General features: G+C 31.6%; 2 protein-coding genes across 4 annotated transcripts; one reads left to right on the top strand and one right to left on the bottom strand.

The window, feature by feature from the left end:
- Positions 1 to 283: 283 nt before the first annotated feature.
- LOC103569274 (retinol dehydrogenase 10-B) lies at positions 284 to 11,223 on the bottom strand. Of its 3 annotated transcripts, none has more exons than XM_008546499.3 (7): positions 11,179 to 11,223; positions 3,231 to 3,430; positions 1,246 to 1,611; positions 1,055 to 1,169; positions 890 to 974; positions 680 to 790; positions 284 to 589 (listed from the first exon to the last, which is right to left on the bottom strand). In XM_008546499.3, the coding sequence occupies exons 2-7, from the start codon at positions 3,414 to 3,416 to the stop codon at positions 520 to 522; spliced, it is 933 nt and encodes a 310-aa protein (XP_008544721.1). In that variant the 5' UTR covers positions 3,417 to 3,430; positions 11,179 to 11,223; the 3' UTR covers positions 284 to 519. The 3 variants fall into 3 exon arrangements, with proteins under 3 accessions (XP_008544721.1, XP_008544719.1, XP_008544720.1); XM_008546497.2 differs by lacking the exon at positions 11,179 to 11,223 and adding an exon at positions 5,625 to 6,013; XM_008546498.3 differs by lacking the exon at positions 11,179 to 11,223 and adding an exon at positions 3,730 to 3,881.
- On the top strand, positions 10,287 to 17,268 carry LOC103569275 (ATP-binding cassette sub-family A member 2). Its single transcript, XM_008546501.2, has 21 exons — positions 10,287 to 10,370; positions 10,654 to 10,729; positions 10,786 to 10,886; positions 10,941 to 11,105; positions 11,214 to 11,427; positions 11,562 to 11,735; positions 11,794 to 12,092; positions 12,165 to 12,318; positions 12,377 to 12,540; positions 12,903 to 13,516; positions 13,598 to 13,811; positions 13,885 to 13,961; positions 14,021 to 14,219; positions 14,285 to 14,476; positions 14,543 to 14,825; positions 15,231 to 15,356; positions 15,435 to 15,647; positions 15,716 to 16,077; positions 16,150 to 16,441; positions 16,506 to 16,933; positions 17,023 to 17,268. The coding sequence occupies exons 1-21, from the start codon at positions 10,305 to 10,307 to the stop codon at positions 17,266 to 17,268; spliced, it is 4,659 nt and encodes a 1,552-aa protein (XP_008544723.1). The 5' UTR covers positions 10,287 to 10,304.
- Positions 17,269 to 17,309: the final 41 nt, after the last annotated feature.

Raw genomic sequence — 17,309 nt, 5'->3', positions numbered from 1 at the left:
ATCACTGGCGAGATTACGCCCCGTATGTTTTGGCCGAGTGGGGAATAAGCCGCGCCGAGGACTATCTTGATTACATGAAACACGAGGGTGTTTTTGCCAGCGAGCTGGAGTGCATCGTCGCCACGAAAATCTACGGCCTCGACTTGTCTATTTATCGTCGGGTTAACGAAGTCGACGTCAAGCGGGTTTTTTACAACCGGGTCTACCCCAGTCGTGGGACCGCCCGCCTCCTATTCATCGGACGCTCCGACAGCGGGCACTATGACGTTCTGTTCCTCGATCCTTGACAAAAAAAATATTAAATAAATTTTATTTATATTTCTACTCGTCCGTTATTTTTATTATATAAATTTATATAAATTTATCAATGTCTATTATTTATAAAAAAATATTTTAATTATTTCTCTTACAATTCACATTTTATCTAAATTATTTATTATACAAAAATAATGTTATATTATATTTACATAAATTAAAATATCTATATACTTTATTTAAATAATTATTATATTTATTATTTTAAAGGTCGTCACATCCGTGCGTATAAATCCATCGCGTGACAATTGTTATTATTTTATGAATTGCACAACTGGAAAAATAATAAAATTTCAAATCAGACGAGTGAATACTTTTTATTTATATATCTACATATATATTTATATATTTGTGTGTACTTTACCTAACACGGTAAAGCATCGTTGACCACCACGAAGCAGATAGACAGCATTGATCTCGACGCACTGCCTGGACCACGTCATAGGCAACCTTCTCCTCGCTCTGCCTCATTAACCTGTCACGATAATAAATATAATTAAGTAAAACAAAAAACCTAGACATTTGATTACATTATATAAAAATATCAAAAATAATTCATTGTCATTACACGTACCTTGGATCGGCCTTTGGAGCGACGGTCATGAAATTTAAATTACCGCATCTACTCCCGAATTCGTGGCCCAAACTTTCCATTAGACCTATTAATCAATCAATCAATCAATCAATTTTTAATTATTCTACTGTAATGAAATTTAAATAAATTATAAATAATATTTACCAGCAATTGCAGCTCTGGTGCCTAAATATGCGTCGTCGGTTGAAGCAGTAGGCGTCACTCCGACTATGTGAGCTTTTTGTTGCCGGTACATCATCGGGAGGAAGGCAAGAACGGTCTATTAATAAAAAAAAAATTATGTATATTTAAAAATTTGAATTTAAAAGTATGGAGGATAAAAAAATAAAACGGACCCAGTAATGGCTCATGAGTGTGTTGCTGACAGTGTCGAGGATGTTTTGATTAGACTCGCCCGCGCACGTGACAAGTATGTCAAGTGGTCCTATTTCGTCTTTAACTTTCTGAGCGACTTTTCGAATAGACTTGCGGTCCCACAGATCGCACTGATATGCAAAGACCCTGGCCTTAAACTCCGAGTCATCCTGTTTCCTGTGATCCGGACTGAGACTTTGTATCGCCGAATCAGAATAATTATCCGCCAACTCGCACGCGGTCTTTCTCACCAGCTCGAGGTCATGGTCGACGCAGACAATTGTACAGCCGACGCGGATAAATTCCGTGGCTAAACATCTGCCCAATGGTGAGCTCGCACCTGTTACCTAGACTCGGTGGTTATTTCAAAAAAATAATAATAATTATATTGTTTGGCCTTAACGTGCGTTGAAAAAGTTACGCTGATGATCTAAGAAAGAGCTAAGCTGATTTTAATTACAATAGTACTTGAAAGGAATGATGTAAATCGGCAAGTGATTTTCTGCTGGTTTTTAATTCACGTCTTTTGTTGATGGTTTTGCTTTGCTTTGCTTTGGTTTTGTTTCAATATTTCATGATACTCAAGGACACAAATGACGAATTTATTTACAAATACTTAACTCGTATTTCGAGAATAATCTAGCACAATATAATTTAAAACTGAGCGTTTGTGAAATAAAATATTTTGAAAAAAATATTTTTACCTGTTTTGGATTGAGAAATTTACTTGATCGACAAAATTAATGGGAGGGCGCATAGGAATTTGTGGACGAACAAGTTTTAGTGGTTGTTAGATTGGAATTAAAAAAAAACAATTTGATGTAAATGAGCAGAGAATTATTGAAAAAAATTTTTGGTTGGGTGTTGATTTTATTTTTTTAAACTGTCTAAATCGCTTACAGAAATCAGTTTAGACATAATGGTAGTTTGAAAATGAGAATATATATTATGTATAGGAAAAAAACAGTATTGACTAGTGGAAATAAATTTTTTTTTGTAAGTAATTATAAACGTATTAATATTTTGCTGTGAGTCATGAGTGAGATGCATAATTATAAGCAGACGTAGAGTATTCGAGTAAAAGTATTTTAAGAATTTCAAATACTGCTTTTTTTTTTTGATATTTGTTTTTAAATACTTTTTTTTAGAATTAGGATCCATTTTTCGGTGGTTATAAAAATATGTTGAGGTTTTTAAAATAAAATTTTCGATCTCGATCGGTTGTTTGATTCAAGCGAATGGAAAATAAAAATTTGAAAATTTGAATTTTTGAGTTTACGCGGCTTGAAAAGTAAGAAAAAATAAAAAACTAACTGTCGCAGTAAGGCCGCCGAGAGTTTCCAGTTTTCAAACCCATATGATTCACTAGAAAATTTAGATTTCGCGGTATTTTTTTTTATTTTTCATTCCGCTGTAAAATGAGCTATTGAAGGAAAAAAAATCTCTGAAGCCACAAAAGTGTTTACGGGGCAAAATAGATGAAGCCCAACTTTTGTATGTTGACTGTATTTTATTTTAAATGCCAAATACTTTTAGAGTTACTTTGGTCTTAGTAAGATATCTAATATCTATCTCTGATATGTGAGAAATCACATAAAGTATCTCGCACTTTTACTTAATAAATTACAAAAGTTTTCTTTTGGCAAATTTATTTCTCAGCTTTATTTGTAAAAAAATACTTGAATTAAAAATAAAGTATTTGTATTTGTATTTAAATAATTATTTAAAAGTATTTATTCAAAGTATACATGCAATCAAGTACTCATAATATTTGTTGAGAAATTATCGATAAATATTTTCATTTATTCAATCAAATTGTTGAATTATCAGTAAAAAAATATTTTAAATTAATACGCAGTATTTGTATCCATACTTAAATACTTTTTTAAAATAATTTAAACCCACGTCCGAATAACTTCTACTATAAGTTCGCTCAAGTTTTTATAAACAAATAAAATATTCATACCAAAACAACGTTCCCCGTCAAGTCCCTCGGTGGCTTTGGTAAAATGGATTTAATAACTCCTAAAAAAGTCAACATCGTCGACAGCAGCACCCCGATAAAAAATTCAGCTAGTAAGTAAAGCCAAGCGATCGATGACGGGCTGCCGATCCTCGAGTTCGTAAAAACTTCCTCCTTCATCGGTACCATAGTGCAGCGTCCCTCTATAAATAAATAATATATGTCCCATTATTTACTACATATTATTAATCATACATACAACTCTATTCACATATAATTTATCCAACAAATACTCAGTAATTAATGACACTACTCATGATTAATCGACTTGAAACAAAACAAAACCTCGCAATACTGGATTGTCATCGTCAGGGTAGTTTACTCATACACTTTGTAGCAAAACTATAATTATCAGTTCGCTGAATAACCAGCCTTCAGTATTATTAAATAAATCTATAATAAACAAGCTGTTGTATAATACCAACAAATAAAAATTTATTACCCCGATCGTGCTGTGATATAATATATAAACTCGATTTAAAGATCAACCTCTACACTGGGCTCAAGTGGCCGATGGGAGGATCAAGACTTTGATGCAGTTAATCATCGAGGAAAATAATAAAATTAGCATATAAATCTTAGGAAAGATACGGTGGCAGGTTTAGACTGCCCAGGCTGAGCGTCGCGGTCTAATGGCTATCCGCGGAAACGTGCACACCTTTTACTCCCAGCAACTTTGTGTGCTCATTATTATACAATAACTCTTACACATAACTATTAATATGCCCATTTCTCTTCTGCCTAATGCGATATGCGGTTACATCACCGTATCTGCTAACAGAGATAACAGACATTAAAATTTAAAGGGGCAAAAAACTTTGTTTATTGTCTGGTTGCAATGTAATGCCAAAAATATATTGGTGACATATATATGTATATATATATATGAGACACTTTAAAAGTTGCTTGGACTTCAAATGTCCAAGTTGGTGACAGATCTAGACATAAGGGAATAACTGGTGATTTCAACGTCACTAGGACTCCGAATAGAACCCGTTGGTGTGACAAATAGTCTAGGACTTGTGAAATCCGTGTGAATGCGGAAGAAAATAAAAATCTTATTATCAAAATTCTTTTAGATTTCAACTAAGGAATTTTTATTTAATTTTTATTACTACTGTTATTTTTTTAAATGTTTTATTGCAATAACTTGTAAAAAATTGAATTTACGTAAAAACTCATAAGGATATTTTTTGTAGATAATTAAATTTCCTAAAAAATATATATGATTTATTTTTTACATAAAGTAATTACTTTAAGAGATATTTTAATTTTAAATAATTTATCAGAATTTTTTTTACTTTAATCAAATAAATTTATTTAAATGATTATTTCTGTTAAGGATTAAATTTATATCACTTGTAAAATATTTAACTTACGTAAAAAATTAAATTTCATTAAAAAAATAAATTATTAATTCTTTATGTATGAATTAATTTAACAGATATTTAAATTTTAAATCAGGTATCAAAAATGTTTTTTTAACATCAATATCATTATTATCGTAATTAAATTCATTCATGCTTTATTATGACAGCCGTCTTATTTTTTTTCTCATATTTATTTAGGCACAATGGAGCTAAAAAAATAGGATCAAAAACTGGAATGACCCGTTTTAAAGTCAGTCATCCAACTGACCACTGTGGTAACAAACTGCGTAAATAGAAGATGTTACGAAGAGAAATCATCTTATCCAAAAATTAATATCATAAACATAAAAGCCAAACGGGTAAATGTGTACTTTGACTTTCTCTCTACACCGGATGATGTTATCTTCCTCAATATTTATTTTTACATTGTCATAAGTCGTTATACAATGAATAATAACAATTAAATAATTCCCTATACATATACATTTATATATATTCGTTACTACGATTAAATTTGATGTAACCATTTATTAAATAAATTCACAATAAAGACTTATTAACATGATCAATAATCATTCGTAATATATTGACGCATTAATTGGTCAATTATACTAATAATTTCCACGTGTTTTTGTTATAATTATTTTCTTCGAACACCGACGTCAAAGTGTCATAAGTCCATTTAAATAAAAAATTAACACTTTTAATTATTTAAATACACGTGGGCTCTCGGTAACGCGTTTTCAAAAAATAATTAAAATCAAACACGGAAGTTTAAACTGTGACTAGATACCGACTCAATATTCATTACAAATATCACTTATTGACAAGTTTCAGATAAATTATCTTTCATTTTACGCATGACTGTTTTTATGTCTCACTAATTAATTCGACAGTAATGGAATAAAATTATAACAATCAAAATAAAAATAACACATGTGTGACTGACAGTTGGTTTTATATTTACCTTGAGTAGACAATTTTATCCACGTAATTCACTATCAGGACCAAGACCAGGACCAAGACCAATAGCAGAACCAGGAGTTCCTATTGCACGATAGTCTGACAATGACAAGTCACTTAAATTTTAAAAACCCACTGTCAATTAATTACTCAGGTAATGAGAGCAGTGCAGTTTACTGCGGAAACTAATGAAGTATTAGATAAAGTTATAAATGAGTGTTTATGTAATTAAGCTGTTGAGTGATCGAGGGAACCCCGGGTTGAGGCTGAGTACTGACACAATCTTCGAGCAACTTTTTACTTGAGAGATCGTACCGGAGTTGAGGCTTGTCAGGAGCCTACTACGATACCGCGGATAATATACTACGCACGCGACTCGAGAACTAAACGTGTAGTGTCTAAGTAAGAGATGAGGAGAAGGCGACCAGGCTTAGCTTGAACTTGACTGTATGAATAGAAGCGTAACCACAAGCCCTCCTATTCGCGTCCCATTCCCAGTCAATCAAGGTTATTTATCACTATGTATACTCATATATATGTATATTTATCAAATCAATGTCCTGCTGAGTATTGAGTAGACATCAGTACTCAGAACTCAGTAGCCAGTTCCCAGTATCCAGTATCCAGTCGATTGGCTCCAAGTTTATGCACTCGTGTGATAATAAATATATAATATAGGTATTTATAAATTATATAGATTAGGATATTGCGTCAGAGAGGGAGGGATATTAAAAATTAACGATACTTTAGTAGTCTTAAGAAATTATCTGTAATATAAAATCCACATATTATGTGAATACGAAATTATAGTTTTTCATTCATATTATTTTTTATAGTTTTTTTTTTTTAGATGTGTAGACATGGGAGGAATACTAGATACTAGAGAGAACGTTGATCTTAAAAAATGACTCAACGGGTTCGTTGTCCAGCAGAAGGTCAGCGGGAATTTTAAACTCACCCTGATGAGTTGCTCGCGAATATAAACACCGAATTTCTGTCTCTATTCATTTTTACCTGTTTATTTATTCCGGAAATTGGTGTGATTAATCCTGAGATGAGATTAGAGCTTATAGATTTGAAGCGTCTATTTTTAATCATTAGTGATTTGGGATTTTTAAAATAAAAATTATAATACTCGACTCTTAATTTCTGTTAATTTTTCAATGAAAACTCATTGTAGAAAATTTTATAAGAATTTATCAATCATGGCTTTGACCCATGTAATTTTGAAATTTTTTTTTTTATTTTAAATTTAAAAAAAAAGCAATCCGGATTTAATCCGCGTTCACTTTGAAAATTTTTTACAGTAATAAGTGAAGAACTGTCATTGAATATCGGTATAAATGCAGTGTATTTAGTAAATTATGTTTTATTTACAGAGAACTTGATTTACTGGACAATAATTTTCGCATGCGACACCAATCCACTAATAACAATGTAAATATATTTTTATTTTTAACACAAAGTGGTATCATTTGCACACCAAGTTAAGACTACTCCCGCCATTACTATTTAGCATAAAAAGTATTTAATGAATTGGCAAGGTTTTTGCTCACGTCCTCGACTGAATTAACTGCCGTAAGTAAAAACCGATTTCTCCGGTTGAATATGAATAATAATAAATATAAAAAATACAATTTACTAGTTAAGTTAAGTTAGCAACATAGAAATAGGATAATATTATTCCTTGAACAAAAAAAATTACCATTAATAGTTTTGAGCACGTATTGTTTTGAATTATTGCTATAAAATGTCATACCCAATCATGTAAAAATATATGCGGTGATTTATTTATTTGAAATTTTTATAGAACTTAATAGTTAAAATTGTTAATAAAAATCAAACATCATCAAAGTAATTAAAAAATTTAGTTAGATCATCGCGGAATTTCATAATTCAAGAGAAAGGTTTTATTATTTTTTAAAAATAAAAGTCGTAATTTTTGTTTTACAGCTGAGTTGCTACATCTGTCAGTGCACACCACGATTTTATAATAATAGTGTACTTGGTGATTGTAAAAGCTAGAATACTTTTGTTCAGCTGAGTCAGGTACACCACATAAATAAATAATAATAATGTATAAATTAAAGTAAACTGTGTGTCGGCTGTAGTTGAGGCTGGACATAAGAACAAGAGCAGAAAAAATCTCCTGCATCAAAACTGTACTCATTCACTTGCTCGGAAGTCTCTAATAGATTCTTTTAATTTTTTGCTGCAATCTATTTATAATAATTAGTAACTCAGTTTACTTAATCCATTATTATTCAGCATGCAAACCGTATATTTAATATTGTGTGTTGTTGTTATTATTATTATATAACTACTAGCAGTTAAAAAGCGTTTTAAAACTTGTCTATTTATGACGGCTAATTCATTATAATCTTTATCACTGCGTATTCAATTTAAGATTATATCTTTGGTTACTTATAGACTCGCTGGTACTTAAATTCATTATAAAACTTGAATTTATTTATAATACTTGGGTTATTGAATAGAACCCATTAATTTGCAGATCGGCTAGCTGACGATTAAAAAATCATTAGGCTTTGAAAGTATTTTTGAAATTTATTTCACGCTGTAGAAATTTGCGAAATTGAATCTAGAGTGAATGTGAAGCGGATGACTGTGGATTTATTTGATCCCATTGAAGAAAATTTACACCGAAGTGGAGTTTATTTTAATATTAAAACGCCAGTTCGTAGTAAATGCGGTTTTAAATAGAATTCAGATCACTCCGAAATTTTGAAAGTGATAAAAAAATTCAAAATTCTGTTCATTGATCACTGGACAAACAATCAAGTGGGTTTGGGTTCCACCCGAAATTCAAAATTTCAATACATTTCGTGGGAAATTTTTTTTTTTTAATTTAAATGCATGGAATGGATGAGAATTTCACTCTGAGTAAACAAATAGAATCGGTAAAACTTCAGAGAAAATCTGTACCGTTCTTAAATATCTGAGATATCAAAATTATGATTATGAGCACTCATATATAAAATTACTTAAACTACTAATGGGCGCTAATGCTACACCATATCAATATATTGAGGCAAGAACAGAATTTTAACTGAATATGTTAATAAGCTGAGTTACTTTTGAGCTCCACATTTTAAACTGACAATTAAAAATTTCCTAATGAGTTTTTTTTATAAAATATCTTGGAAACAAAATCTAAATAAATTAGAAAGTACACGGGGAAAAAATTAAAGCCACTAGGTTCGAAATCAGAAAACTTATAAAATCAATGCAACATGTAATTTACTAGCAAATTTTAAAAAATTAAATTGTACTGAACTGTGTAATTGTTTTTCTCTATACCGTCCTTCGTAACGGTAAAAAATATATTTATTTAGATTTTAATTACTAACACTCATGACCCTGTGAAATCGGAGGCGTGAAGCTCCGTAATTACTTTATCAAATTTTTTACAAATTAATTAGCTGACCTATGAATTATTCGAATTTTTTTTCCGTACATTTCATACGGAATCAAATCAGCGAATACTAAAAATTAATTTTTTCTTGCATTTGAAATTTTTCAGCTTCATTAAAAAAAAAAATATGAAAATTTAATGAATAATCGACAAATAATTATTCTATCAAATGACTACTGGAATAACATTTAGAAGTAATTTGTATAGATAAATTACAAAATTTTTCCACTTAAATTAATTATTACAACGCCCAAACACATAAGCTAAGTGTCTATAAATTATGTACGAGAACTCTATGTGATTAAATTGTCGCAAAATCAATTTTCATAGCTACAAGTAAATTAACTGTAGAAATTTATCTACCGCACAGAGTGTAAATTTCATTGCGATATGTGACGATAGAACTCGTTCCTCAGACTAATTTAATATTAATCTCAGGCCTTAATTAAACTTTCACTTAATTCATATATTTTAGACTCAAACCAACTGGACATTAAAAATAATATGATAAATATACAACAAGTTCAATTTTTTCTTGTTTACCTCTCTCGAGCATCACAATAAATTTATCTTATTGACATCTTACTAATTACCCCATTAACTATTCGAACGAACCAACTAGTCTCTCCTCAGATTATTTTATCCATTAAGATGTCATTTGTCTTGAAGTTGAATTTTTATACCGAAAAATTGATATAATTATTCAAAAGCAACCAACTTCGGTTTGTTATTAAATACCAAGCACACTTTATTAGCAGATAAATTAGATATGAAGTGGATTAGGAAATTTCCATCATTAATACACGCCTGGTCCCGATGGAAAGTATTATTTTTGAAAGCATTGCTAATGCGGAAATGCAGCATTACGATATCAATATTGGAAATATTAATACCTATAATATTTTCTTTGCAAATTCGTCTTATTTTTGAACCTTTGGCTCTTCACATTCAGGTATTTTTTTTTACTGACTCAAATACCTAAAATTCTAAGCAATAAATAATTTTTTACAGAAGTTGAATGGAAATACAAGACATGAAGTTTTAACGAGCATTCCATCGGATACAGAATATCGTTATGCTCCAAGCGCGGAATTCTCTGATAAATTAATGCAACAAGTGTCCGTACTTCTAAACATAACAAGTATAAATACACCTACTACTTTATTTATTACCCAGATATATATATGAGTAATTTGTATATCAAATATATATTTGATAGTTATACCTGCAGCCAATGAATTAGAATTACTGATGTCTTATTATCAGCAACAAAATCAAACAACGGAAATAGAAGATGTCATGTGGGTTATTTTTTTGGTAACGTTATATATTTATTTTTTCAAAAGTAATTAAGGTAAATTTGTAGAATCAAAGCTCTATATATTTTTACATGTCAATTTTATCAGGGGGAGGGTACAAAACAACGATTAATTGACCCTATTTTTCCAATTTAAAAAAAAAAACATAATTTCGCGGTAGTTGTAATTTCGGCAGATTAATTTATAAATTAATTTATTTATGATGGTTATAAAAATTTATGGAACTCTTGAACTGCAAATTTACCGTAATTATTAGCTAATTAACTGACTGTATTTTATAGTCAAATGTTGAGTCAGCGCCAACAGTTTTAGATTATGAAATCCGCAGTGAATTATTCGAGGAACATGAAGATACAGGTTTGACTAAACAAAATAATAAATATTGTAATTTATTATAATTTATAAAATTTTAGATCCTTATTTAAGTAGCGGTTTTTTGGCGATGCAAGTTGCTATTGAATCGACATTCAACCAAATCACTACGTCAAATAATTTACCGTTTACTGGAGAAGACGTAAGAGATTATAATATTTTAAATCTTCAAAATTTAAATAATTTATAATTTCAGCTGGTGATCGGACAATTTCCTTACTACCGCATCGAGTTTCCGATAATACCCTCGGCAGTGAGACCGAACATAAGTCTAATTTTTTACATGACTGTGATTGGATTTATCCTGATTCCCATGTCGGCTTTGACCAAAGCCATTCACGACAAGTTCACGGGTTTTAAAGTTAATTAATAGCTAATAACTAATAACTAATTGCTAATAATAGATTAATATCGCAACTTGTGTAACTAGTCACCTGTGTCTGAGTTTATTACTATGGTTTAATTTTAGGCTTCAATGAGACTATTGAAAATAAACTCCGCCTTTCTCTATCTCGGCTGGGTCGACTACATTATGATAACTGGCGTTCCGGCTGTTATTTTTTCCACCTGGATTTTAGATGCTATTTATTCGCAGTCAAGTATCGTGCTCGCTATTTTTCTACTTATGTACATAACGATGTCAACATTTTTCATACTCGCTGTTGGAACTTTTTTCACTCAATGTTAGTATTACAGCTTTTATTTCTTACGGAAGTTCCTTTTTTCGCGCTCGACTCAAAAAGTCGATGACCAGAAATTAATTAACTGTCAAAAAAATATTTCCTTTTAACTAATTAGACATAATTCTTATATTAAGCCATAAAAGCAGTACTTGCCTGTATTCTTCTCTGGCTGACGATGGCACACGTCACAATTATTCTTGACGAATCGCTAATTAATGCCAAGTTGTACATCAAAACCTTTTCCTTACTTCTGCCCCACAGCGGGTTACTTTACGGCTTGGCTGCATTCACCTACAAAGAGGATATCGGTAAAAATTTATTCTCTCTCATAAACAAATAAATAAATAAAATAAAATAAAATTACAGGTCAAAAAGTCCACACAATAAAATCACGTCTATTCGATAATTTACACGATTTAGAAAAACCTGGTCAAGTTTCAAATAAAATTTCTATAACAGCCGTATTGATAGCATGGACTTTCCATTTAATTTTATGGGGTTTTATAGCCGTTTATTTAGATAATATTCATCCGGGTAAATTTGGAACAAAGTTACCATGGTATTATTTGTGTAAACAAAAAAACGGCTCTCCAGATGACATTAATTTTGCCGTCCGTGGTAGCACTAATTGGTCTTCTGTTGAAAGACCTCCACAATTTGTCAAAGTATTTAATTGTCATTCATTTTACCCTCAAAATTTATCATTTACTAATCCAGCAAAAATTTTTCACCAACAGCCTAAAGTCCGAGTGAGAAAAATAACCATAGAGTTCGGGTTTGAGCGGCTGCAAGTTTTGAAAGATTTGTCTATTGACTTTTACCCGAATGAATTCAGTGTAATCCTCGGTCACAATGGATCAGGAAAAAGCAGTTTATTGAAAATAATAGCAGGTGAAATAAAATAATATTCTACTTTTATTATTATTACTAAATAATTAAACTGTAACAGGAATGTATCAAGCGACTTATGGATCCGTGTACATAGAAGGCCGCGATTACAGTGACTCCAAATCCCAGGAGAGAAATTACAAACCTATTATTGGTTACTGCCCTCAAGAAAACATGTTAGTGAAATACCTGAGTACTCAAGAACACTTATATTTATTCGGCATGGTATGTTTTTATTTTTATTGCTCATACTATCGGTATATAATATAGCCTTTGACATCACCGTGACTAATGTTAACAGATAATATAATATTTGTTAAATGTATTATTTTTATTGCTGTATACTATACTTCCATTAGAAAGTAAAGTATTAAAGATAAAGAATTTAATTGGTAGTAATTTATAATAAGGGAAATTAACGGATCATTTTTGTTACTCTGGTAGTGTAGGAAAAAAAATATTTAAATCGTTTTATAGTTTTATGTCGGGTTGTTTTAGTGGATAAGTGCGAAATGTAAATAAATTTATACGAGTCGGGATTATGGGTTTTATATTGTATGAATGGTGTTTTATTATTTCTCTTGTAGATGAAAGGCATGAGTTTTAGCGGATCTAAAGAAGAGTCACGCAGAATGATCAAACTTTTTGGGTTAGAAGCGGAGAAAACATTGAAAGTTAAGGAAATAAGTTTTGGGGCAAAAAGGCGGCTTTGTTTGGCGATCGCGCTTATCGGGCATTCGGAAATCCTAATTTTGGACGAACCGACTTATGGAGTGGACCCGCAGCATAGGAAACGGCTGTGGGAACTTCTGGGTACTTTCAAAGGTAGGAAGACGATTATTGTGGCGACCAATTCTATGGAGGCTGCGGACACGCTGGCAGACAGGATCGCGATTATCGCGAACGGGCGGATTGAGTGCTACGGATCAAAAGCTTACTTGAATAAGCGTTATAACATAGGATATGATCTTAGCATGGTCATAAAACCGGATTGCGATCTTAAGAGTCTGCAGAAGTTGATACAAGAGCATTCGCCTGAGCCGGTAAGTCTTATGGGTAAAATGGGGATGATGGTTAATTTTAACGTCTCGAGGAACACGAGGTTCGCGCACTTGTTGAGCTTCTTGGAGAGCTACAAAGATGATTTGAGGATCAATGCCGTTTCGATGCAGCCCGCTACCATCGAAGGACAATTTCGCAGGTTGTTTTTTTATGAATTATTTATTTAAATAAATTTCAAGTGTTTGGATTTGAATTTTGAATTATGGTTCGCGGTTTGTAGAATTGGGCTCGTGAGTCACTTCAGAGAACGCGGCGCCTGGTTTCCAAGTGACAAATTTGAATGGATAGTCCAGCAAAGACGAAGAAAATTAATCCAAGCTAAAAAAAAATGGACGAGAATAACCGACGGTGCTCTACGTCGACAGCAACTTTTTGCAATGGTTTACAAAAAAACATTACACGTCATTGCATCATGGAACCCATATTTATTTTCAGTATAATTATATTATATTAAACCATTAAATAATTTATATTTCCCGCTAATACTAATTATTTTTATTTTCAAAGATTATATTTTCAACAATAGCTCTAATTTTGACTATGGTTGTTTCTGGTTTGTCGAAATTTCCTCACATCCATTCACCGTAAGTAAATTTACTGTAATTAAATTTGTTCAAAGTATTAATTTATTTTTTTTCTTCAGAGAAATAAAATTAAATACCGAGAATTATACGCTGCAGAATTTTTACCCGCTTGTTTACGTAGACGATGACGAAAGCGCTCAAAATTTTTTCAAAAGTTTCGATAGCACGTGTCAAAAATTTAATATGAACCCGATCCACGTCACCAAAAATATGACAGCGCTAGATTTGATGATTCATCCAGAACTTCACTCAATAAGTGTAACTCGTAAAATTACACAAACAAAATAATATATATGTCATTAAATGAATATTTATCTATACAGTTCAGAGAAAGATATTTTATGGCCATGGACATACTGAAAGATAATAAAATAGAATTATTGTATTCGCCAGTCCTAGTCCACAGCGGACCAATATCATTAAATTTATTACACAACGCACTTTTATTACACAACTCAGAATCTCAGGATACTCAAATAAATTTAACGAGTCGACCGATCATGGATCCTGACAACGTATTATTTATTTACTTTATTAAATTTTTAAAATAAATATACTTTATTATTTTAATAATAAACTAGTGGCAATACCGGATATCACATGGAAAAGGCGTAAAAAATTGGGAAAACGCCGTAATCATAACGACTCTATTCATTCTTCTGCCAACAATCGATCTGGGCGTAAGAGAATCAAGAACAATTGCTAAATTATTACAATTAAATACAAATAGAGTCAGTACATTTGTATACTGGTTACCGACATACTTTATAGACATTTCTATTTATTTGATATCGCTGCTCATCACTTCACTCGTCAGTTTCTCAGCCTATCGGCATGCTATTGTCGTATCGCCAACTGTTATGGGTTAGTTAAAATCAAATACCCATTCATTATTATTATTATTGTACCCAGGTAAAAATATTTGCCTAAAAATTCCCCGAAAATTCCTCAAAAAGACTAAAATTGGCTGAAATCATAGAATTTTATTCAAAAAGGCCTAAATTTGGCTGAAATTTCGTTGAAGCCGTAAAATTTTATTGGAAAAGGACGAAAATTGGCCTAAAACACACCGAAATTTTATTATTCTCAATAAACAGGCCGAAAAGTGGCCAATAAACTGAGTCGGCCTATTTTCGGTTTTTTTAGGCCTATCGGCCATTTTTCGGCTGAAAAAAAATTTTTTTTATTATTTTGGCTTGAAATTTTTTTCTGGGTTATTATTATTAATTTGTACAGATAATTATTAAATTAGTTGTCTTTTGACTGTAGCTCAAGTATTTTTAATTTTTTTGTGCTATGGCGCGGCAGCAATTTCAATGGTATACTGTATTCAACTTTGGACAAATCAAACCGGAAGAGTTTATTTTTTTATTTTGATGATTAATCTACTGACGGGTTTGTCTTTAAAATTTCATTCCACTGATTTATTATTCAAAATTAATATCATTACTAAAGTTATATATATATTTTTAGCAATTGTTATTAATCCGGAAATGTTATTTCCGTTAATAATGCACAATATAAATCGAAACGTTCAAAAATATGCTGAAATAATATTTCATATATTTCCGCCGTACGTTTTCTCTTGTGCGATTGGAAACTTTATTGCGATTAAATTGTACAATAACGAGTGCGCTGAAGATAATGACTGCGAGAATGAATTTGCAATGGAGGATCCCTGTTGCTGTGAGCCAAAAACTATAGATAAATACTATGGACATTGAAACTATTAACTTGAAAAATTAATTTTTTAGACAATTGTGGAAGTCAATTGTGCTATAAGCCATTAAATGAATGGCTGGAATCCCGAACAGATCCTTTGTTTCAGCACTCGGTAGTTAATGATGTTATTATATTAATTTCACAAGCTGCTTGCTTTTACTTGATACTAATTATCTGCGAGCCAACCAACCGTAGAAAATGGTATACAAATAATTATTGTAGAAAAAATACTATTTCAAAGGATGAAGATCTAATTAAAGAGCAAAAAATAATTGATGATATGATTGAAGAGTACGAAAGAAATGGTTTTGTTATTCCAGAAAATGCCGTTATTGTCAAAGGACTTGCGGCTAAATATGGAAAAACAGAAACTGTTCATGATATCAATTTTCGAGTAATAAATAAATAAATAAAAGCCGTAGGGTTGAATAAATAAAGAAATAAATTAATTTTCATATTTAATTAGATAAATAAACGGGAGTGTTTTGGTATATTGGGAATGAATGGAGCAGGAAAAACTACAATATTTCGAGCTCTCGTTGGTGAAACAGTGGCTAACATTGAAAAAGCTGTGATCTACGGTGTAGATTCTGCGCTAGATGATGATCAATTTTACGGAATGGTTGGATACTGTCCTCAAAAAGGCGGCTTAATTGATTTCCTAACTGGCCGACAAAGTCTGTACTTTTTCGCGGCTCTAAGAGGAGTCCCCTGGAAAAATATCCGCGAGGAAGTCGACAAATGGCTCGATGTTTTTGGTAATTACGTTACTAAATCTAATAAATTAGCTCCTGTGACTAATAAATTTGTGTTTACTCAAAGATATGTTGGAATTTGAAAATATTCCGCTGAAAAATTGCGCTTGGGGTGTTAGAAGAAAAATATGCGTATTGCAGAGTATTATTGGCGACTTACCGGTTCTGTTTCTTGATGAACCTTCTTCGGGAATGGATATCATAGGACGTAGTGCACTGGATGAGACTCTGTACCAACTTCGCGAAATGGGCAGATGCATATTCATGACGACCCACAGTATTGACGAAGCAGAAGCTCTTTGCGACCGCGTAGGCATTTTGTCTGACGGTTACTTAGTCACCGTGGGATCTTGTGAACGTCTTGTACAGAGACAAGGCAACAAATTTATCATGAGAGTTATACTGGATCCACAAACATCTTTATATACCGTTGACTTTATCATAAAATCCATCGAAGACGCACTTTCTTCTTCAGTATTTCTAGGCAGACATCTTGTGAGTTTAATTTTTTCTATAACTGATAAATAATTACTAATAAATATTACCAATAATTTCTACTGTACCGTATTAATTACAATTGACAGGATGTGCTGTCATATGAATTTGAAAAAACAGACGAACTTGAGGATGTCTACAGTGTTCTCAATGCAGTTAAATTAAAACATCCAGAAATAACCGAATATTTTATAAACCAGCAGAGTCTCGAGCAAGTTTATCATCATCTTAGTAAAATAATTGAACATGAAGAAACTGAACCACTGACTCGGGTACAGAAATTTTTCGATGCAATTCGTCGAATTGAACGTCGCAGTACTGTAACTTCTATTTGAATGTGACAAGTAATTTAAAATAAGGTCATGCGCAAGAAATT

The sequence above is a fragment of the Microplitis demolitor genome, chromosome 5, assembly GCF_026212275.2.
Source record: "Microplitis demolitor isolate Queensland-Clemson2020A chromosome 5, iyMicDemo2.1a, whole genome shotgun sequence".
Taxonomy (NCBI): Eukaryota; Metazoa; Arthropoda; class Insecta; order Hymenoptera; family Braconidae; genus Microplitis; species Microplitis demolitor.
This window is presented reverse-complemented; position numbering and strand designations above follow the sequence as displayed.